A 21,304-nucleotide genomic window follows, 5' to 3' on the forward strand; every position below is an offset into this window, starting at 1 on the left:
TGGCGATCATGATGCAATGTACCTTCGTTGCATCTCGCTCATGAGTTTCAAAGGCGGTGATTTCGGCTGGAGTAGCAACTTCGGGGTTGATTTTCTCGAGCTTCTCATCGAGGAAATACTCCTTATCCTCATAGCGAGCAATGGTGCGAATGTATCTTATCCATTCGCTAAAGTTCGTTCCATCGAAGGTGACCTTTTGGCAAAGGCTCATCAACGTGAAAGAACTAGCAGCAGCGTTGTTTGCGTTTGACATCTACAATTAGAAAAGGACAAAGATAGATTAGAATAAGAATCCCTAATTATCACCCAATAAGAAAATTAGGGCTAGGATCCAACAATAACATTTACATACTAGAAAAGGGATGCCGTAATCTAACATGCAAATAAATTGAAGGTAAGTGAATGACGATTCACTAATTCTCCATCACAAAACTTAAACTATTAGTCCTAAGTGTTTTTGAGAATTCCTAGGTTCGGATGAGATTCATTGAAACTATTCAATGGCATGTTTAAATCTTGATATGCCCCTCTCGTTTGTGACTGGGATGCCGAGGATCACAAAGCGGGTGTGAATTACCATGCAAATTCACATGGTGCCTTCATTGTAACGATCACCTATTCGATGTGCCGGTAAACCACACACGCTCCATCGAACTATGATAAACAACGAATCACCCTTTGCCACCTTCGCTTAGAACCAATTAGTGTGCCGGTAAACCACACACGCTCCACTAACATCTTAGCAAGGTGCAAAGTGTAATTTCATGGGATTGCATCAATTCACTTTTCCTAAAGTAACTAGGATTGGGAAATTTTAAAAATATGTGTAGTTACTTCGTATTTGTTATTATACTTTTAATGAGAGGATGAGGTTTCCCTATCCTACCCGTTCGGCTAACGACCCTCCACCAATCAAGCAAGCGGTGGGTGTGAGTGTACACCCATTAAGCGCCATTTTATAGGCCGCAACCTTATACCCACCTTATAGATCGGCTTCGTGAATGAGGCCTACTAACGGTAAGACTAGCATTTAGTTATACATACATATACATATATATATATATATATATATATATATATATATATATATATATATATATATTATTCTAGTAATATCATATTAGTATAGGGTTGTATTTTAAAACTTTTAAAATCTAGGGTTTGAAATTTAAGTTGTCTAAATTAAAACTTTTAATCACAAATATAAATTTCAAAACTTGAGGGTAGGTTTTAAACATTTAAAACATGGAGGATCAAATAACAAATAATTCCAATTAACAATTAATATCCTAATTATCTATATTTGATTTTATTCAAGATAATTACCAAAATAATTAAAATAATTAATTAATTATCATATAAGGAAATTAAATATTTTATTAGTTGATAAATACCTTTAACTAGATCAAGATAATAGTCATATATATCAAAAAATCGGATTTAGATTGATCTATTATGATTAAGGTAAGTTTCCATAAGATAATTATGAAAAAATCCCGAATCTGGCCATTCCTGACGCCTGGACTCGCCGAGTGCACAAGGGGACTCGCCGAGTCAGGCCTAATCGCCGAGTCCACCTTGGGACTCGCCGAGTCAGTGACTCAGAAACCTAAAAATTGAATTTTGCAGGTTTGTTTCAGATAATCAAGCAACAATTTAAAGAAAACCAAGCTAGTCTCTGATACCACTGATGGGTTTTAGCCATAAGAACTTTCCTATGTGCGCATGCAAAACCCTAATGCTTGGATCTAGGCTTTCTAATAAACATGTTTTGAATCCAAGTCTTCTAATGACTAATTAGGTTAAATAACAACATTGAAACAGATCTAGAATCATACCTTTGAGTTCCTTGTTGATCTTGAGGTCTTGGAGCTTTTAGAGTCACAAATGTCACTCCTCTAATGGCTTAGAAACGCCAATAGCAAGAAGAATGATTTAGGAGAGAGGAGAGGGGAGGAATTCGGCTAGGGTTCTCTTACTTTTGGAGATGTGTCGAATTCCCTATGCCATGGGGTCTATTTATACTTGTAGACTCCTTAAGGGTTACAACCTAAACCCTAATTGGATAATCTTCTCTTAAGGCTATCCAAATCCTTTCCATAGATAAGCCTTGGACGATTTTAGCTATCCTATATCTCATAGAATTCGTCCATAGCATATCCAAATGGATTTACAGTCTAAAGCTTAACTATCAAACAATTGACAGTTTATACCCCTTTATTTAATTAATCTCTTTAAGTCACCAAATTAATTCTAATTAATTCTATGACTTATATTAATCAAATAACAAATATATTATTCATTATATTATTCTCATAATATATTAATAATATTTACACTCTCTTAATAAATCATCCTATCAAGTTGCTATGGTGAAGGCAACCCAAAAGGACCATGCATAACCGGGTCAAATACTTGTCTAATATAGTTGCAGCCTTAGACACTATTCCAACAGAGGCTACTTACATTCTGGGAATAAGGATTTTAAGAAATAGGAATAGAAGACTAATTTGAGCATGGTCATCCGATATCAAGGGAACCCGAGAAAAGCTCACTTGATAGCGGTCAAGAACATTCTCTGCGAAGGACTAAGGACTGGGTTCTTGCGCTTGGTAGCAGTGATGACTTCGGGGTTATAGGGTATAGTGACGCCAACTTTTAGACCAACAAAGACAACTTCCTTCTCAGTCAGGCTGGTTATTTACCCACAATGGAGAAGCTGTGACTTGGAAAAGTTCCAAGCAGGAGACCGTGGCTGACTCAACATGTGAGTCAAAATATATATCCGCGAGCGAAATGTCAATGGAGGTTATATGGTTGAAGAACTTCATTGGATACCTTGGAGTTGTACCATCCATAAAGGAGCACATGGAGATTTTCTACAATAATGAAGGAGCGGTTGCCTTGACCAAGGAACCAAGGGATCATGGAAGATCCAGACATATCAACAAAAAATATCATTTCATAAGACATCGGGTAGAAGAAGGACTCATCGTCATCAAGAGGGTATCGTCGGAAGAGAATCCTGTGGATCCCCTCACAAAGGGTTTGAGCAGGATCAAGCATGTTCCGCATGCGAGGAGCATTTGTCTGAAGTACGATATTAGTTTTAGTGATTAGATAGACATTTAGAAACTTGTAACAATATAAATGTAATTGAAATTTGATGATTATAATGGAGATTTATTTATAAGTATTGTTTACTATCTTTGTCAACTATTTATCGTTGTGTTTCAACTTTGCATGTTTTACTTCCCGAATAATTGGATTATTCAAATTATCCACAGTCAATCATACTTTGGAAGTAAGTAATGAATTAAGACTTTCATGAATTGGCTTGTAGAATGTCTAAGTGTTTAGACATAGAAAATGTTTGCTGCAACGTGCATGAGTACTTTTGAAATGGGGATTTGAGTATTGGATTAAAACCACTCTCATTAAACTACTTCATGGAATTTATCACGAGTAATTATGAGACGATAATATCGTATAACCTTTAAACCGAGATATATGAGTTGTTGTTTACGATTTGGTTGTGCATTTATAATGCGTAAACATATCAGTAACTTGATGTTATAAAACATATTATTACGTATGATTTGATGAGTAAATAGTATAACTATATAAGTCAAAGTTTATATGTTCCTTTTTGCTCTAAGGGGGAAAAGCGATATCTTGGACCCCTCGATGATTTTGTGTTGACTTATGTGCCGGGCCCGGTCAAGACTGATTGATGTGTTCAGTTAAGATCCTTGTCATACAAATCAGAAATCGGGAAACAAACTATTGGACAATGAGAATGATTCTATTCCATATCATTTGTTCACATGATATCTTGCAGAAAGGATGATTATATTATCACTTATCATAAGACTTGTAATTGACTAGGTCAGAGTTCGACAACGGATTTTGAGAGCTACGATTGCTAGTCAAATTTTGATGTCATACTTGAAATTATAGTTACTACATTTATCCAAGTGGGATATTATTGGATTAGGTTCTAATCCCATAAATATAATTGGTGTGTACTTGATTTGATAGTAGCATGGTCCTTTTGGGTTGCCTTTACTCTTGCAACTTGATAGGATGAATATTGGAGAGAGAGGTTGATAAATGATTTATTAATGTATATGAGAATAATATATTAATTAGAAATCAAGTTTTTTAATTAGTAATTAATCCGAAATTAATTTGGAATTAATTTTGGGATTAAAGGAACTGATTAAAGGAACAAGGGTTGTTTTACAAATCATTGATAGTTGTGAAACTGGGCTATTGGACTCCTTAGAGAGGAGTGGACAAAAATTATAGGGAGGCCCTATAATTTTTCGTCCAAGGCCTATTGATGAGGTTTCCATGGGCTTCTTAAGCCTTAAGCAGTAAATTAGGGTTTCCTCCAGCAAACCCTAGTAGCCCTCAGATATATAAAGACCAGCCTCTTAGTATTTTCGGAAATGCTTGCTTTTTCTAACCCTAGCCGAAATTTGGTGCTATTCCATCCTCTCCCCTCTCATCCTCTTGTAAATGGTATTTGTAAGCCATTAGAGGTGTCGGATTTAAGGCACTAAGGTTTCAAGAGTCAAGATCTACAAGGTATTCTTGTTATTACAACATAACAAGTAAGGTAAACATCTAAACCCTAATTTTGTGATAATTTCGACTTATATACTAGATCTTAGGGTTTTGCTTTGGTATTCAAATTTGCTTGTTCAACTAGTGAAAAACCTAGATCTAAAGCAAATAGGGTGGCATGAACATATAGGTTTTTAGTTATGCTCAAAACCCATCAGGATCAACTTCAGCAAAAACTTCCTCATATTCCGATTGTACATCAAAATCATAATTTTCATTCTCCCTCGGGAAGTTTGCATGTGTGTCTTCATTTAGAATTGGATTCTCCCTCTGGTTTGGAGCATTAAGATTTGAGGTGGAATAGGAGCTCTCCTCCTGGAATGAGCATCAGAAGTTGCTGGTTGAGATTGTTGATCAGAAGCTTTCAGAATTGGTGTCTCCTGAGAGGTTTCGATGTTTTTAGCAACTTCATTGACAATTTTATTTAACTCATCCCCTTGATTGTCCTTTACCTTTGATTCAGAAGAGGTGGATTTGTCAGGCTCATCAAACAGATTCAGAAATTTCTCATACAGGTTTGAGAGAGGAATAGTCATAGGATTCTTTGAAGGAAAGATCTCCTCAGATTGACAATCTGCTTCTGAAACCTTTTCATATAGCTATCACCAAAGGTGACATAATAGGTTTCTTCAATCTTTCATGATTTCTTGTTCAGAACCCTATATGCTTTTAAAGTTAGAGAGTAACCTAGAAAAATGCCCTCATCAACTTTCGCATCGAATTTGGTCCTTTGTTCTTTTGAATCGAAAATCAAGCACCTGCAACAAAACACATGAAAGAATTTGGTGTTGGGTTTTCTTTTATTCAGAATATCATAAGGTGTAATTAAGTATCTTTTGTTAATATAGGAGCGGTTTTGTGTGAAACAAGCAGTTGCAATAGCATCAGCCCAGAAATAGAGAGGAAGATTTGCAAATGATAACATCGTCCTCACAGCTTCACAAAGAGAGCGATATTTTCTTTCAACGAAACCGTTTTGTTGTGGAGTGTAAGGAGAAGAAAATTTTTGAGTTATCCCTATTTCAGTTAAGAATTCTTCAAACGCTTGGTTTTTGAATTTCGAACCGTTGTCACTGCAAATGTTCCAAATGGGCTTTTGTAATTGAAGCTCTATCTACTTGATCAAATCTTTCACCTTCGGAGTAGCATCTGATTTCTGTCTAAGAAAGAACACCCAGGTAAATCAAGAAAAATCATCAACAATAACCAAGATATATTTATTACCACCAATAATTTCAATGGCATATGGTCCACATAAGTCAATATGAATTAATTCAAGTGGCTCGACTATTTTGGTATTGACAATGGTTGAGTGACTCTTTCTACATTGCTTTTCAAGCTCACATGCATCACACAGATGTTCCTTGTCAAACTTTAGAAAGGATAAACCACGTACAAGATTGCCCAGTACGGGTTTATTGATATCCTTGGAATTCAAATAAGAGAGCCTTCAGTGACATAGCCAACTATCATCCGAAGATGCTTTCGTAAGAAGGCAAATGGATGGCTTCCCGTTGATTGGTTTCAAGTTTAGTGGATACATTTCTCCCTTTCATTTAGATTTCAAAAGTATTGCCTTGGATTTCTTTTTAACAATTTCTGAACCCTTATCATCAAACGACACCTTTAGCCCTGTACCTAAAACCAATCGATAAACACTTATTAGGTCGTATTGTAGTCCTTCTACATAAGCTACCTTCTGAATAGAGAATTCTCCATTCGTAATCATCCCGCAGCTTTTAATTTCCTCTACGGCGTTATTTCCAAATTTTACTCTATCGCCATCCTTCAACGATCTATATTCTTTTAATTCTTCTCTCCTCCCAGTCATGTGACATGAACAACCGATGTCAATATACCATTCTGAATCCTCCTGTTCGTCACACATAACCTACAAAATTCAGAGAGATTTAGGAATCCAAACCCTCTTAGGTCCTTGTGAAGATTTACCAATAGGAAAAATCTTATTCTTATCAACCCAAAAGGATCTTTTTATCAAAATGCTATTCTTCCCTTTTATTATTTTAAAAACCTCCGATTTATCGTCACCAAGACTAATTTCAAATATATTAGATTTTTGTTGAATAAATTCTTTGGTTTTCTTAGCAATCCTTTTCGCCAATTCCTTTTCCTCCTTTTTCGAGTTAGCTTCGTATTCCTCAAGAGAAATCTCAAGTTCCGAAACAACTTTACTTTTGCCCTAAACATCTTTTGATGTTTTGGTAGATTTTAAAAAAAAAAATTGTTATTGAAGGACAATTAGATTTTGGCTTTTCAACAGCTTTTGAAACATGAGGTTTTAAAACCTGGGGTTTGGAAAAAGGTTTTGATTTTGGTTTCTTAATTGGAGAAGAATTTGCATTTTGAATTGTAGATCATTCTGAATTAACAGAATTTTGATTGGAATTCTTATTTTTCCAAAAACACTTTCTTTTCTGAACATTAAATTTAGGTTTCTCTTTTCTGACTGGCGTTTCATGTTGTTCAGAAGAGCTTTCACTGGAGACATCCTTCGTGCCACTTGGCCCTGCCTAATCGTAACGAAGGTCTACACGATTCAGTGGTTCTGAAACGTATTTACCTTTCGTTTTCCATGAGGTCATTTCAAAAAGACCTTTTGTTTCGTCTGCATTGTCTATGGGTTCTGACCAGAAGAATTCATCACAATCATCAGCATTATCATCATTAACAAGGGACGTTAGTTCTGAAGTATCCTTTTTATTCAGTCCAGTTTTCACAAATACTTGATTTGGAACTATTTGTACTTTTAGATAAACTGTGTCTTTTTCATTTAAAACTATAGAAACTTTATTTTCAATAATACAAATGAATTCAATTGAGTTTTCAAAATTCAGATTTTTCTTAGCCTATTCGGTATTTTGAACAAAAATAGAACAATCTATTTCATCCCCCACAGAAATTTCACTCATATCACTTTCATCAAATTCAGAAATGTTTTCATCATTAAAGTGTTTTCTGAATTCAATTTATTGCATAATGAGTCAAATTTTTGCAAAGTATCAGATTTAATTTTTTCTTTATCCTTATCATTCAACATTTGTTTCACCATATTCTTGTGTTCTTTGGACTTAATGTGTTCTTCTATTTTCTCAAGTCCAATTTTATATGAATCTGAAACTTCATCAGAAGAAACGATGGATTCGCACTCATAACAATCTGTGTCGATTTCATCCTCTTTCAATTCAATAAAGGGCAAAATCATATTGTGCAAACCTTTTCCTATTTCACAATCATGATGCAACTGATTAATGTTAAAATATAAACACTTCGCAATCAAACAAAAAATGTTTCTCTGTTTTTTTTTTTAAAAAAAAAAGCACAACTGTCTCTCTTTAAATAAATGATGTCATCTCTCGATCTATTAAGATCAACTTCCAACTTCTCTATACTTAATATCCTCTCTTCACATTTAAATGTTACCCTACTGATTTGATGATTTAGAATAGCATTACTTAGACATGTTCTTTTTCAACTATCACTAAAATTAGAAACAATATATTTTAAATCGTCTAGTTCTGAATCATAACGAGTCGCAGGTATATTAAGAGATATAAGTATAGAGTGTACCTTATCAATGACCCTCTCGCAATCTGACACCTGCTTAGAAACAGTCTTTGCTGTGAAGAAACTTTTGGAATTTTGACCGCCGTCAATTGCGTAACCTCTCTGTTTAGAAACACCACTTTGAACCATCAAGCATCTGCCTTCCACACTCTGAACTTCTGGCTTCACCACATGCACCCTCCATGGGGTGGATTTCTAACCTCATCATCTTCCAATTTGATTGACCAAACTTTAACTCGTCCAAATTCGGCACTTTCGTCCTACACGATTAATGATGGCTTTGTATTTGATCCGTTCCTTTTCTGAAGCTCCTCAATCTACTGAAGATATTAAGCTTCATCCTTCTCAGATTCCTTCATCTCATTCGCTCCCCTCAGCATGCATTCCTTCGGAAAGTGATTTTTGCCATGACAATAATTGCATTCATAGCAAGAATCACCAAGAACCTTTTTCTCCTTTTTCTCTTCATCAGCTTAAGAGTTCTTGAAACCATCATCTCTGGCCTTTTTAGAACTGGAATTTCCACCCTGCTTATGTTTATTCCGAAAACAAGAGAAATTCTTCTTGTAGAACTTGTAGGGTTGGAGACTAATAGTGCCTTGTCTTTAGAGGAGATTTCACTGTCAGAGAGATCAAATTCTAAATCTTCTTCAGTCGCCTTCTTTCTCTTCGCTACCAATGCTAGGGAACCCATGCCAGCAACAATCTTCACATCCTTCAGAACCTCATCCTCATGGGATCTCAGAATTCCCACAAGCTTCGCCAAAGAATAACTCTTGAATTGTTCATGTGCATTTACAGTGGACACAATCGCTTTCCATTCTGACCTAAGGCCATTCATAAACGGCACTTTTTGTTTAATGACCGTTCGCTCTAGATTGTATCTGAGCATTCTACTTAGTAAGTAGTTGAAGCGATCGAACGTTTGATCAAGCTTCTTATCATGTTTCTGAATAAATGAACCAAACTCAGACAAAAGAGTGTTTGTAATGAATGTTCTAGATCTGCATCTCCAGAATACAACTCCTTCAGTCTATCCCAAATCTCCTTAGCAGTGGACATGCACTCACGAGACGAAAGTTATATGGTGGAAGAGCAAAGCGTATAAGTCTCATCGCCTTGATGTTGCTCATCAACTTTTGTTTTTCATCTTGAGGAACATTGGTGTGTTCAACAAGAAGAGCGTTGTAATCAGCCTGAGTCTTTATAACCTTCCTGATCGCAATGTGCGAAAAAGTCTCTTGAGTCATCGCATGCCAAATAGTTGATCCATGTTCTTCAATACCAAGAACATAGTCTTCAAAGTGCAACGCCCAAACTTCATAATCACGGGGAAAGAGGATTGGAATCCTGCTTGTGGATCTGATGTTGCTAGAGATATTGAACGATAAAGTATGAGGATATTCGTTCTACATGATGTCAAAGATTCACAAAAACACGAATATAGAATCAAATGTGTAAAACGAAACTTTGAGTTTAATATTCAAAGATTTAGATCTAACGTCTACGATCGATAAAAAGGATAGAGACGAAAAGAACAGATCCAAGAGAAACACAAAACCCTAATTCAACTCGACAGAAGAGTAATGAATGAGTTACACTATCTCCTCCTCTGATACCAAATGTTGAAAACAATAACCTCTAAGATCGATATATTCTATAAACGATGTGAATAAAATAAAAAGAACAATGGAGATCAAAGTAGTGTCGAATGCTTATATTGAATTGTTTTAGAAGAGTTCAACATGAACTCCCCTATAAAATCTAGATAGGGCGATACAATCATTAACCTTAAAAATATACATGCATGCACATTAAATAGTCTAACCCTAGCAAAGCACAAGCACGGATGGACAGACCCATCCCGTTAAACAAGACTATTCTAGTACAAAACATTTGACACAACACTTTTATAACCCAACATATACCACTTGTTATGAAACCATACGATAGTTGTCAAGAATCAAAACAGATCTGATGCCACTTGCCAAGTTCCGATGACCCTTGTTAAGAAGTAATGCAGATAACACACGGAACCAAAACCACACAAAGACACAGTATTTACATGGTTCGGTCAAGGCGACCTACGTCGATGGGCAGGAGGGGAGTATTCTTTATTCACAGAGTTCTCAAAACAGAGATTACAAGTACAACCAACAGAGATTCCTCCAACTCACTAAGGATACAAAAGATTAGACACAAATGACTTAGCATGCATCCATATTTATACTTGAGAGATCAGACCTAAAACCCTAATGGTCCAATACCATTAGCCCATAGGCCCATGAATGGTGTCAACCAATCATAATCAGCCATGCAGTAGCTTCTAGAACATTCATCCTTGCATAAGCATCAGCAACACACATGGAGGAGCATCATGATCCATAGTGGCACATCATGATGCAAGACTGACATATCAACCATCATGGTGGCGCACAAAGCAATAATCCTTGAGTATCTTCACCATCTGAGCTTCCTTGAACAATATTGAGCATCATAGAGTACTTCACAACAAAAGTGGCTCACCTGGGATACCATGGCACATCAAGTGTAACACCCGAAATCTAGAAGGTTAATTGTGGCATAATGCCAATTTCAAGCTGAACTTGGCGAGATAAAAATGAAGAATCATGGATTTAATGGGTCTACTCGACGAGTTGAGGAGCCTCAACTCGGAGAGTAGAATTCGGTTTGACTGTGAACTTTAATGAAGAAACTCGATGAGTTAAGGAGCCTCAATTCGGCGAGTTGGCCACTCAGAAGGAAACCTTAATTTTAGGGTTTTTCACCCTATTTAAACACCTTAAGTCCCAGGTGTTGGCCTCATTTCCTGCCTCCATAGAACCTTAACCTAATCTCGAGACCCTAGAGCCTCCTTGAGTGTTGTGAGCCTATGGTGGATGTGCTTTGGTGTGTATGAAGATCATTGAAGGAAGAAAAGCTTGGTGAAAAGTGGTGGTTCGAGTAGGAGCTTTCAGATCTGGGTTCTTTGCGCCATTTCCAGTATATTTCGGGTATTGTAACGACCAAAATTTCGAAACAATTAAAACTTTTCAAAAACAACCCATTTTAATAACGTTGTTACAAAAAGGTTTTCAATCGGGTCCTGAACTCTATCAGCTCCTCCCCTTGCCGCTGCTACAGCCACTGTAGCTGCCGCGGCAGCCGTCTCCACGAGAGCCGCATAACTCTCATCAAAATACTCAACCATGGCGGTCTTGATCGACCCAAACAGTTCCGGCAACTTAGCCCGGAACAATGCAGCAACCTCATCATGCAGGATCTCGTGAATCCTCGCATCCAACTCGCACGAGCTCATCTGACCAATAACCTCGGGCGGCACAGACCTCCCCTGAACCCCTTCTCCTACTCCTGATCCTGACCCAGATCCACACCCAGCATGCCTTGGGATCTCCATACTGAAAAACACCACAAAATCTCAGACACTTCCCACAAGCCTGGGATCCAACTCTCTCAACCCAACCCTAGAGATCATGGTTTCCCTGATACGCGTACGGGTCCTGTGCTTTCAGTAGTACGGGCCCATACTACCTTCCACACCTACCCATATTTGTATGAAGTACTACCACAACACCCTAGAGAAACATGCATAACAACGCTCAACCCTCACCACTAGAGGAACACAGAGAATCTCCCATAAGGGACCCTAGGCTACAGGCATCACAAATCAGGCAACATTATCATGAATTCCTGAAGATCCCTAGCCTAACTCTAGCATGTTGTTCCAACAAAGCTCAATAAAACAGATGTCATGAATGGTAATTTGGGATTACTTACTGGCTCCGGCTGATCGTACCTCCGCGTCCTCCTTTTACTTAATTTAAAAACCATTTTAATTTCTCTTTTAAAAACTTCCTCGATTTGAGACTGGAGTTACACGAGTGTTCCTCCAATTCACTCAAACCAAGGCTCTGATACCAACTTGTAACGACCAAAATTTCGAAACAATTAAAACTTTTCAAAAACAACCCATTTTAATAACGTTGTTACAAAAAGGTTTTCAATACATTATTTAACAGAGTATTCCCCAGGTTCATTTCATAAAACACCAACGCAAGGAACGGTACGATCACGCCTTTGCCTTGTCACAGTCTCATGAGAACCTAAAAACATAAGACCACAACTGTAAGCCCGAAAGCTTAGTGAGATACCCCCAAAATACCAACCACATATACGCCCTTCCAGGCCACGACCTTCCGGTCCAAAACATATCGCCTTCCGGCCCATAACGTATTGCCTTCCGGCCCATAACATATTGCCTTCCGACCCACAACATAAAAGCATACATATCATAACAGAACATAGATCAACCATGCATACCGGGTCACACTCCAGACCAAGTAACCGTGCACATAACATATAATCATATAACAGTTCACAGTCAGCAATCGATCAACAGATCACATAACATAGCATTACCCTAACCAAGATACCAGCCTAGCCGGTCACTAGCATAACATCACCCTACGAATCAGTCAACATACTAAATGCACACATACGCCTTTACAGGCCATGACCTTCCGGTCCACCTCGCAACGCCTTCCGGCCCACAACATGTAATGCCTTCCGGCCCACAACATATAACGCCTTCCGGCCCATAACATAATGCCTTCCGGCCCATATCCCACAATATCATAACAACGGACAACTACCCGAATTTCCATCCAATAAAAGGGTTGGCCTTGGTGCCTTAAACCCTATCGATATAGTGAGGAGAACTCACCTCGAAACTGCCGACTGAACAGATAACTCAAGCTGCTCCGATCACTGAAACGATCTCCACCACTAGACAGCCACCAATGCACTAAACTCAAAACCATAAACAACAATTACCAAAGTACCCCTGGAAACCACTGGTTAACCCTTGGTAAAAGACAAGGTCAAAGTCAACCCCTGACTGACCCTACTCGCCGAGTCAACCCTATGACTCGCCGAGTTCCCATACTCAAAACTTCACTCAATCTGCGACCTAACTCGCCGAGTCACCCCAAGACTCGCCGAGTCCAACAACTCTGAGTCCACTCGCACACAACTCACCGAGTCATCCCTTGAATCACCGATTCTCGACTCAACCAGAGAATATCGGGACTCTTCGACAAAACTCGCCGAGTCTAGGACAGACTCGCCGAGTCTAAGGCTATCTTCAGCCTACTCGTCGAGTTGTTCATACAACTCGCCGAGTCCCAGGCCATCTTCATCCGACTCGCCGGGTTGTTCTTCCAACTCGTCGAGTCCCAACTCACCTTCAAGCAACTCGTCGAGTTCACCCATGTGACTCGCCGAGTACCACCGGTCTGAATCCATACAGAAGCATTCCAGACCATGCAATTGATCCAAAACATAGATCTAGCCTCCTACAACTCATCCATCACGTAAAGTGGCAAACTTTACATGAATCCAAAGAGATCTATGCATTATGCACATTAGGGCTAAGGTTTGGGACAAGATAGCTTCATCCAACACTCAACACAGGGACTTTCCTGCATTCCAACCCTTCTCCATTCCAGATCTGAGGTAGCAACCTCAGATCTAACCTCTAGACTCCAATATCACCCAAGATAAGCTTCCCTCGAACCCCAAAATAAAGAAACAAGATAACAACAGCCTAAGAACAAGATATTACCTCAAAGGAACGCCCCAATCTGCAAGGAAACTCAAATCCAAGCAAAGCCCCTTGCTCCACACCTTCAAACTCCCAAACTTTCTTCAGCAATTACTTCTCCAAGCTCCAATCCACTCAACAATGGTGCTTCTCCACGATTTTAGGGTTTCTGGAACTCAAGGGAGGTGATAAAGAGGCTGGGGAGGAAACATAATGCTCTTTATATAAAGCTCAACCCCGAGAATTAGGGTTTTCTCCACTCAGCGCCTACTCGCCGAGTCCATCTCATTGACTCGCCGAGTCGGCTACTAAACACGCGACCATGTCGCGACTCTACTCGCCGAGTCCATCCATGGACTCGTCGAGTCACTCTTTCCCAAATTACACTCTTAGCCCTTCAACTCAACTCTTGCTATTTCGGGATGTTACAGGTATAAAGTCCTAACCTTGCTTAATGTTTGATTAGATCTCCTTATTTTGGGTTTTGTGGTGTTTTCGTCTCTTTTGGGGATGATGATGGAGTAAAGTCATTTTAGGGGTTGTTCTTCTAGTTTTGGGTTGGTTTTGGTACCCTTGAGCTTAAAGGTGCAAACTTTATGAGGATTTTGGTTTCATGCATGCATTAAGTTAATTATTAAATCCATTCCAAGCTTAAGAGCTTCATTTAGAATTTCATGAACGTAAAGTTGGTAACTTTACGCGGTTTTCCAGCTCAAGGAAGTCAGATCTATGTTTTGGAGTCATGACCTCATGGATTAAGTGCTTAATGTGTTAAGTGGTGGGTTTCTGGCGAACACGGCGAGCTTGTTGGATAAACATGGAGAGTTGGCTCGGTTTTCCCCCATATTTTCAGAATTATTGAGGAACTCAATTAGTTGGTAGGTCAACTCGGCGAGTTGACTTGGTTTTTCCCGATCTATGCAGATTGATGGAGAAACTTGACGAGTTGAAGAACAACTTGACAAGTTGGTCCAACTTGGACCTTTGACTTTGACTTTTGACTTATGTCTCTAACCAAGTTTGTCCCAAGGGGTGTTTGTGGTAACCTGATTTGGATTTAAGGAAAATATGTGCATAGGATAAGACCCATATGGGGTTGGGCCCAATTTGGAAAATTGGGCCTTTGTGGATCTTTTGGTTTTGGGCCTTGATTTTGGTGTATGTTGGGTCAGAGGTAACCATTTTACTCCAAGTATGGATTTTGGATTATGGCATGGAACCCAAGTACTAATTGGGTGTGTTGATTGGTATTGATAGCTCGGGAAGCCGGCAGGGAAGCAACTGGGGATTTCTTTCGGGGAGCTTCTACATTCAACGTGAGTTTTCATCACTGTAATTTTGGGTCTAAGGCACCAAGGTCGGCCCATTGGATTAGATATCTTGTTATGTGATAGTATGTTATTGTTCAATAGTGATCTATTAGATCAGTATCCTAGTAGATAGGATGTTGTGATGTTGTTATGATCTGTAAGATTTGTATCCTGGTAGATAGGATGATGTTATGCTTATTCATCTGTATGATCTATGCTTGCCTGTTGTTGATTATGTGTTTATGAATTATGTATATGTCGACATGTGTGTGGGTGTTTGGGTTGAGGCGGTCCTACTTTGTGCTGAAGGTGTAACACCGTAAATTTTCAAAAAAAAAATCCTTTTCAAAACCACAAAATTCTCAATATCACATTTCAAAAACCACAATTGTCAAATTGTCAAAAACACAATTTCATAAAGTGTTTGATAAAATCCAGGATCCTTAAAAACATAAACTCCATCCCATGTGTACAATCAAGCTGACGCCTTCGCGTGATCCTGAGAAGTAATTGAAACACATAACACATAACATGGTAAGCACGAAGGTTAGTGAGTTCCTCGAAATACCACACATAACTCATTATCCTTTCATGTTTATATCTCAAATAAGACCCTCGGTTCAATGTCTCAGTGGAACCCTCCGGTCCCACAACTCGGGTGGACCCTCCGGTCCGAACTCAGTAAAGCTCAACATAATACACATCATAAATCACAAAGACATAATGCAGGATATCACAATACTCAATATAAGCACACAAGACCCTCCAGTCACACAAAATTACAACTCATGGTAAGTATAATGAGAAGGCTCACCTAGTAAGTAAGCAAATAGACCTCGTACACGAATCACCAATCTAACCTCCGCCTAACACATACGATAATTATCTCTAATTAACACTTAAATCACAACTCCAAATAAACCAAGTTATTTTCTCTCTCTAATCTCTTGAAATGGGTAAAAGACTATTCTACCCCTCCATGGTCTCCATAATCCCTGTCTTGACCAAACCCTAAAGTCAACAGAAGTCAACACTCGAGTCAACAGTCCATGTTGACCTGAATCATCGAGTGCAACTATACGACTCGTTGAGTCCCCTAGTTCCTTCATAAATGTTGCCAAAACCCAACTTAACTCGTCGAGTTGTCTCATCAACTCGCCAAGTTACTCATGTCCAGACTCATTGGGGAAAACCCTTGCCGACTCGTCGATTTAGCTCATCGACTTGTCGAGTTCCTTCAGACCCTTTTATCATTCAGACGTTTTAAGGCAGAGCTACAACCCCAAACTCTAGATCTAGCCTCCCAAGGATGAGATACCACGTAAAGCTGCAAGCTTTACGTCCATGCATGGCACTTAGGGCTTGAAATGCCAAAACAACTTCCATTTAGGGCCTTAAACATAAAAACTCTTCTATTAGCTGGATAAAGTTGGGACCTTTGGACTCTAGGGACCTCACAAGGTCCATATCTGAATTCTCAATCTCTTGGTAAGCTCAATACACTAAAAGCCTCAAGGAAAGATGGAATAAGCCCTAAAACTCCATAAAATGAGATCTAATCAAACTATTGAGCAAGGTGGTGACTTTTACCTTCCAACAGAAGCTAAAGAGTGGATGAACACCAAATCCAACAGTCCCTTCTCGTTCCTTTCTTTGATACTCTTATCTTCTCTTCCAGAAGTGTACTAAAATGCCCAAAGATTAGCTCTCTTTCTCTCTTAGATGAATATGGACGATTAGGGTTTTGCACAGGGGGGTAAGGTGGCTGGTGAGATGGAAATGAGGGCTTAAGGTCCTTTAAATAGGACCAAACCCCAGAGATTTAGGGTTTCCTCTCACAGTGCCAACTCGTCGAGTTGGTCCCTCCGACTCGTCGAGATTTAGGGACGGCACATCTTCTTCTAAGTTGGCATATCTAGACTCCAAGTTGGTGTATCCTCTCCATAATGGCGCATCAACCTCATGAATGACATATCCTATCACTTGGTGGTATATCAAGTTTTAGTAGTGGCATACCTTGACTTCTAAGTGACGCATCCAAGCATAATATGGCGCATAATAATCACAGATGGTACATCCATGCACCAAGATGCTCCATTCCACTTCCAGGTGCTCTTTACTCCCTTTTAAATGATTTGTTCCTTTTTCACATGATTTTTTCCTTTTTGAGATGATTCATTCCCTTCTCAAATGATCCGTTCATTTATCACATGATCCATGAACCCCAAGTGCTCCATTGAGTTCCAAAGACTCCATTGAACTCAAATGATCCATGCGAATGCTCCAAATGATCAAGTCACATTTAACATTAATTCAATAAGATATGGATTCAGTTTCTCCTTGTTCATTCATTTTCTAATATGAACATAATTGTTCCATATATAAGTCATATACACATGAAATAATCTCATGATAAACTTTTCCACATCAAAACTAATTATGCTTCATGTATACTTTGTCAATACGACTTAATCTATCAAGATATCAACTTTACAATCCTATCAATTCACCAAATTTGGGTTCATACCACCCCATATAAATTTAGCTATAAATTTGACATGAATGTGTTAAATATGATTATCAAGTTTCCATAACACCACTACAAAAACTTTCTTTTAAATGAAAAATTAGGTTTCATAACCAAAATTAACTCCACTATTAGAGCTCAAAGGAGATTTAAAGGAAAAAGATGATACCTTAGATTCAAATAGAGATGACTCCTTGATCCTCTTGATTCTCTAGCCCAAGCTCCTACAAGTTCTTTTCCAAAATTTCCCTTAGTCTATTTCTCTTGAGCGTTTGATAAGTTTTAGAAGAAATTAACATATTACAGATCTTATGTATGTTTCTATTTAACATAATTTGGCTTCGATGTGTAGCATCACTTTCTTGAATGCATGTCGCTCTATCTAATAATCCTCCAGACTTCGACATTGTACTTAGAATACATCATGTTCTATCTACACAATTTTTCATGTTTTAGCAAAGTATGTTACCATCTTCTAAAATAGCAATATACACTACTATTCTACATCAACTCTATGCGTTGCGTGATCCTTATGTAAATGTTGCATACTTGGTTCCATACTTGTAAAAATCATAATTAAGTAGCTATACAACACACTCCTTCATGATTCGGCACCAACATATATTTTACACACTTAAGCAAAATACATGTTAAAATCTCCTTAATTTTCCTATAATCAAGTTACACTTCTTATAGTTGTAACGCTTGGTCTACGTGTTATACAGTTTTCAACACTTTTGGACTTTTGGGCTAGGACTTGACGAGTTGGGGAGCTCCAACTCGTCGAGTAGAGATCATTTATGAGGATGCGGGATTTAGATCCTCTTCGACGAGTCGGAAGGCCCTGACTCGACGAGTAGACACTGGAAAGGAAAACCCTAATTTTTAGGGTTCGTACCCTATTTAAAGGCCTTAAGACTTACTTGTAGCTTCCCTTATCGCCCCTTTGTCCAGAGAAACCCGAAATTGTGTCTCTTCTCCCATTTTGAATGTGTGAGGGCTTAAGGAGTGCCTTTTTGTTGTTATGTGGAGAATCTTGAAATGGTTGGTGCGTAGCTGAAGGGAGATGCTAAAGATCTGGGGTTTACTCTGCTGTGGCAACCATTTTAAGGTATAAAGTCAAAACCTTGACCATACATTGCTTAGATCCTCTTTTATGCGAGTTTATGGCAATTATTAGCCTGGTTTGGTACCATTCTTGGTTTTGAGCATGAATTAAAGATATAGCTTTAGAACTGGACATCTCAGGGCCTTTGGGGACTTAAAGTTGCCAACTTTATCAAGTCTAGGCCCTCCTTCATGCTCTAAGTCACTAGAAAAGCTTTGATTAAGTGTTTTAGCCTTGTGAGGCCTTGCATGCACGTAAAGTTTGCAACTTTATGTGGTAACTATACCATAAGGGATTGGATCTGTGATTTGGAGCCTTGGATTCCACTGGAAAGGACTAACCATAAAAAGGACTGAAAGGACTCAACGAGTCGAGTCGGGTTTACCCGTTTTTGAGATTCTGAGTGGTTTCGGTGAAGGATTAGGGTTTTCGGTCTACTTGAGTTTTCAGCCTTCTGGACATTAGGGAACTCAACGAGTTACTCAGGTAACTCGGCGAGTTGATGAACTACTCAGGAAACTCGGCGAGTTGCAGGATGCACTGGACGAGTTGGGGTCAACATGGACTGTTGAACTTGACTGTTGACTTTGACTTTGACCTTTGAATTTGGGAAAATTAGTTCCAAGGAGTGCTTGAAGTAAACCAATTCTAATGAAGGATATTATTAGATTAGAGTAAGGCCCGTAAAGAGTTGGGGCCTAATTTGGAAAATTCGGCCATTGATGAATTTATAGACATCATAGTGTTGGGCTTTTGTTTTAGATTTGGGCCATAGTTTTGGATAATACCGGGATAGGGGTAGAATGGTTATTTTACCCCTTGTATGGATTAAGTATTATAGCATGAAACCCAATTGCTAATTGGGTATATTGATTGGTATTGACAGCTTGGTAACTGGACAGGGCAACAGCTAAGGATTTCATTCGGGAAGCTTCTGCATTCAAGACGAGTCTCCTCACCATACCAATGGGTCTAAGGCACCAAGGCCGGCCCTTCAGTTAGTTGTAGTGTTTATTATAGATTCACTGCTGATATGTCTGGTATGCATGTATATGTCGTATACTAGTGATTATGGGGTATGATATTTGACTATGTGGTATGTGGTATGTGGTATGCTAGTTGTCTTTATGTTACTTTCATGGAAGACCATGGGGGAGCCCATGACGCTTGGATGTAAGACAATGTGGGGGAGCCCATGGCTTTTCAGGTAAAGACCATGGGGGGAGCCCATGCCGCTTGGATGTAAGACCATGTGAGGGAGCCCATGGCTTTTCATGTAAAGAGCATAGGGGAGCCCATGACGCTTGGATGTAAGACCATGTAGGGGAGCCCATGGCTTTTCAGGTAAAGACCATGGGGGAGCCCATGACACTTGGATGTCAGACCATGTGGGGAAGCCCATGGCATTCCAGTTAAAGACCATGGGGGAGCCCATGACACTTAGGTGTAAGACCATGTGGGGGAGCCCACGACATCCTGGAGTAAGACCCTGGGAGGAGCCCACGGCATCCTTATATGTTTATATGCATGGCTTATGTGATTGATATTGTTTATGTACTTGTTATAGCTGATATGGATTATGTGGTTATGTGGATTGTGTGGGGTATGCTCTGGGGAACTCACTAAGCTTCGTTCTTACAATTTTGTTTATGTTTTCAGGTATCATCGGTTTTTGAAAGGAAGGGTCCGACTTGATCGCAGTGCACACACCCATGTTTTCCGTGTTATGTGATTTTGGGAAGTAACTATGATAAATGTTTTAATTATACAATGTTTTTGAATGGTTGGATTATGTAACAATTGTATTTGACTATAATAAAAATGAAATTTTTACCCTTGATTTTTGGGTCGTGACAAGTTGGTATCAGAACCTTGGTTTGAGGGATCTGGGTATACCTTCAGGTGTGTCTGAACTCAAACCGAGGAGCTGTAAAGTTTTCAAAAGGAAAAATGCTTTCAAGGAAAAATGAAACGTCCCAAAATTCAAGACTAAAAATTTCTTTTAATAAAAGATTACTTAAAGCAAAATCATCAATCCAAAACATAATCAGAGTATTAATTTCCAAACATATGTTCATTATCAGAGTAAAACATTCCCAGGATGTCTAATCAATGGTGTGTGCCATGCGATCACCCCGAGCTCTTCCCTCCGCTACCGGAAGTACCTGAAACCAAAACTGAAAAATCGTCAGCACGAAGCTTAGTGAGTTCCCCAACCTACCACATACCATGCATAACCACATACTGCACATACTGGGCCACAGCAGCTATTCTGGGCCTCACCCCTACCTCGGGCCTCGCCCGCTACAACGGCCCCGTCGCACCAGGCCTCGCCTGGCTTCAAGCCCTGCTCGGATACAGATCTGTTTCACTTAGGCCTCGCCTGTCACAGGGCCTCGCCCACTACCATATGATAGCACATAGACATACCACAACACATAAGCTAAACATATACTAATGGATCTTGTCCTAAGGCCTCGCCTATCATGGGCCTCGCCCTTGTCCTGCTACTGATGAGT

The 21,304-nt window shown here is 39.1% G+C and overlaps 1 protein-coding gene across 1 annotated transcript in view; it reads right to left on the reverse strand.

The window, feature by feature from the left end:
* Window positions 1–4,883: 4,883 nt before the first annotated feature.
* Window positions 4,884–21,304, reverse strand: part of LOC128133731 (uncharacterized) — a 46,176-nt gene continuing 29,755 nt past the window's right edge. The window contains exons 2-11 of the mRNA XM_052771262.1: window positions 9,288–9,626; window positions 8,624–9,166; window positions 8,418–8,477; window positions 8,221–8,319; window positions 7,689–7,894; window positions 7,529–7,608; window positions 7,185–7,429; window positions 6,665–6,832; window positions 6,209–6,523; window positions 4,884–5,231 (exon numbers count right to left, since the gene is read on the reverse strand). Of these exons, the coding sequence (XP_052627222.1) occupies window positions 4,884–5,231; window positions 6,209–6,523; window positions 6,665–6,832; window positions 7,185–7,429; window positions 7,529–7,608; window positions 7,689–7,894; window positions 8,221–8,319; window positions 8,418–8,477; window positions 8,624–9,166; window positions 9,288–9,626 (2,403 nt within the window). The remainder of the gene's footprint in view (window positions 5,232–6,208; window positions 6,524–6,664; window positions 6,833–7,184; window positions 7,430–7,528; window positions 7,609–7,688; window positions 7,895–8,220; window positions 8,320–8,417; window positions 8,478–8,623; window positions 9,167–9,287; window positions 9,627–21,304) is intronic.

Source organism: Lactuca sativa, chromosome 4 (genome assembly GCF_002870075.4).
Source record: "Lactuca sativa cultivar Salinas chromosome 4, Lsat_Salinas_v11, whole genome shotgun sequence".
NCBI lineage: Eukaryota > Viridiplantae > Streptophyta > Magnoliopsida > Asterales > Asteraceae > Lactuca > Lactuca sativa.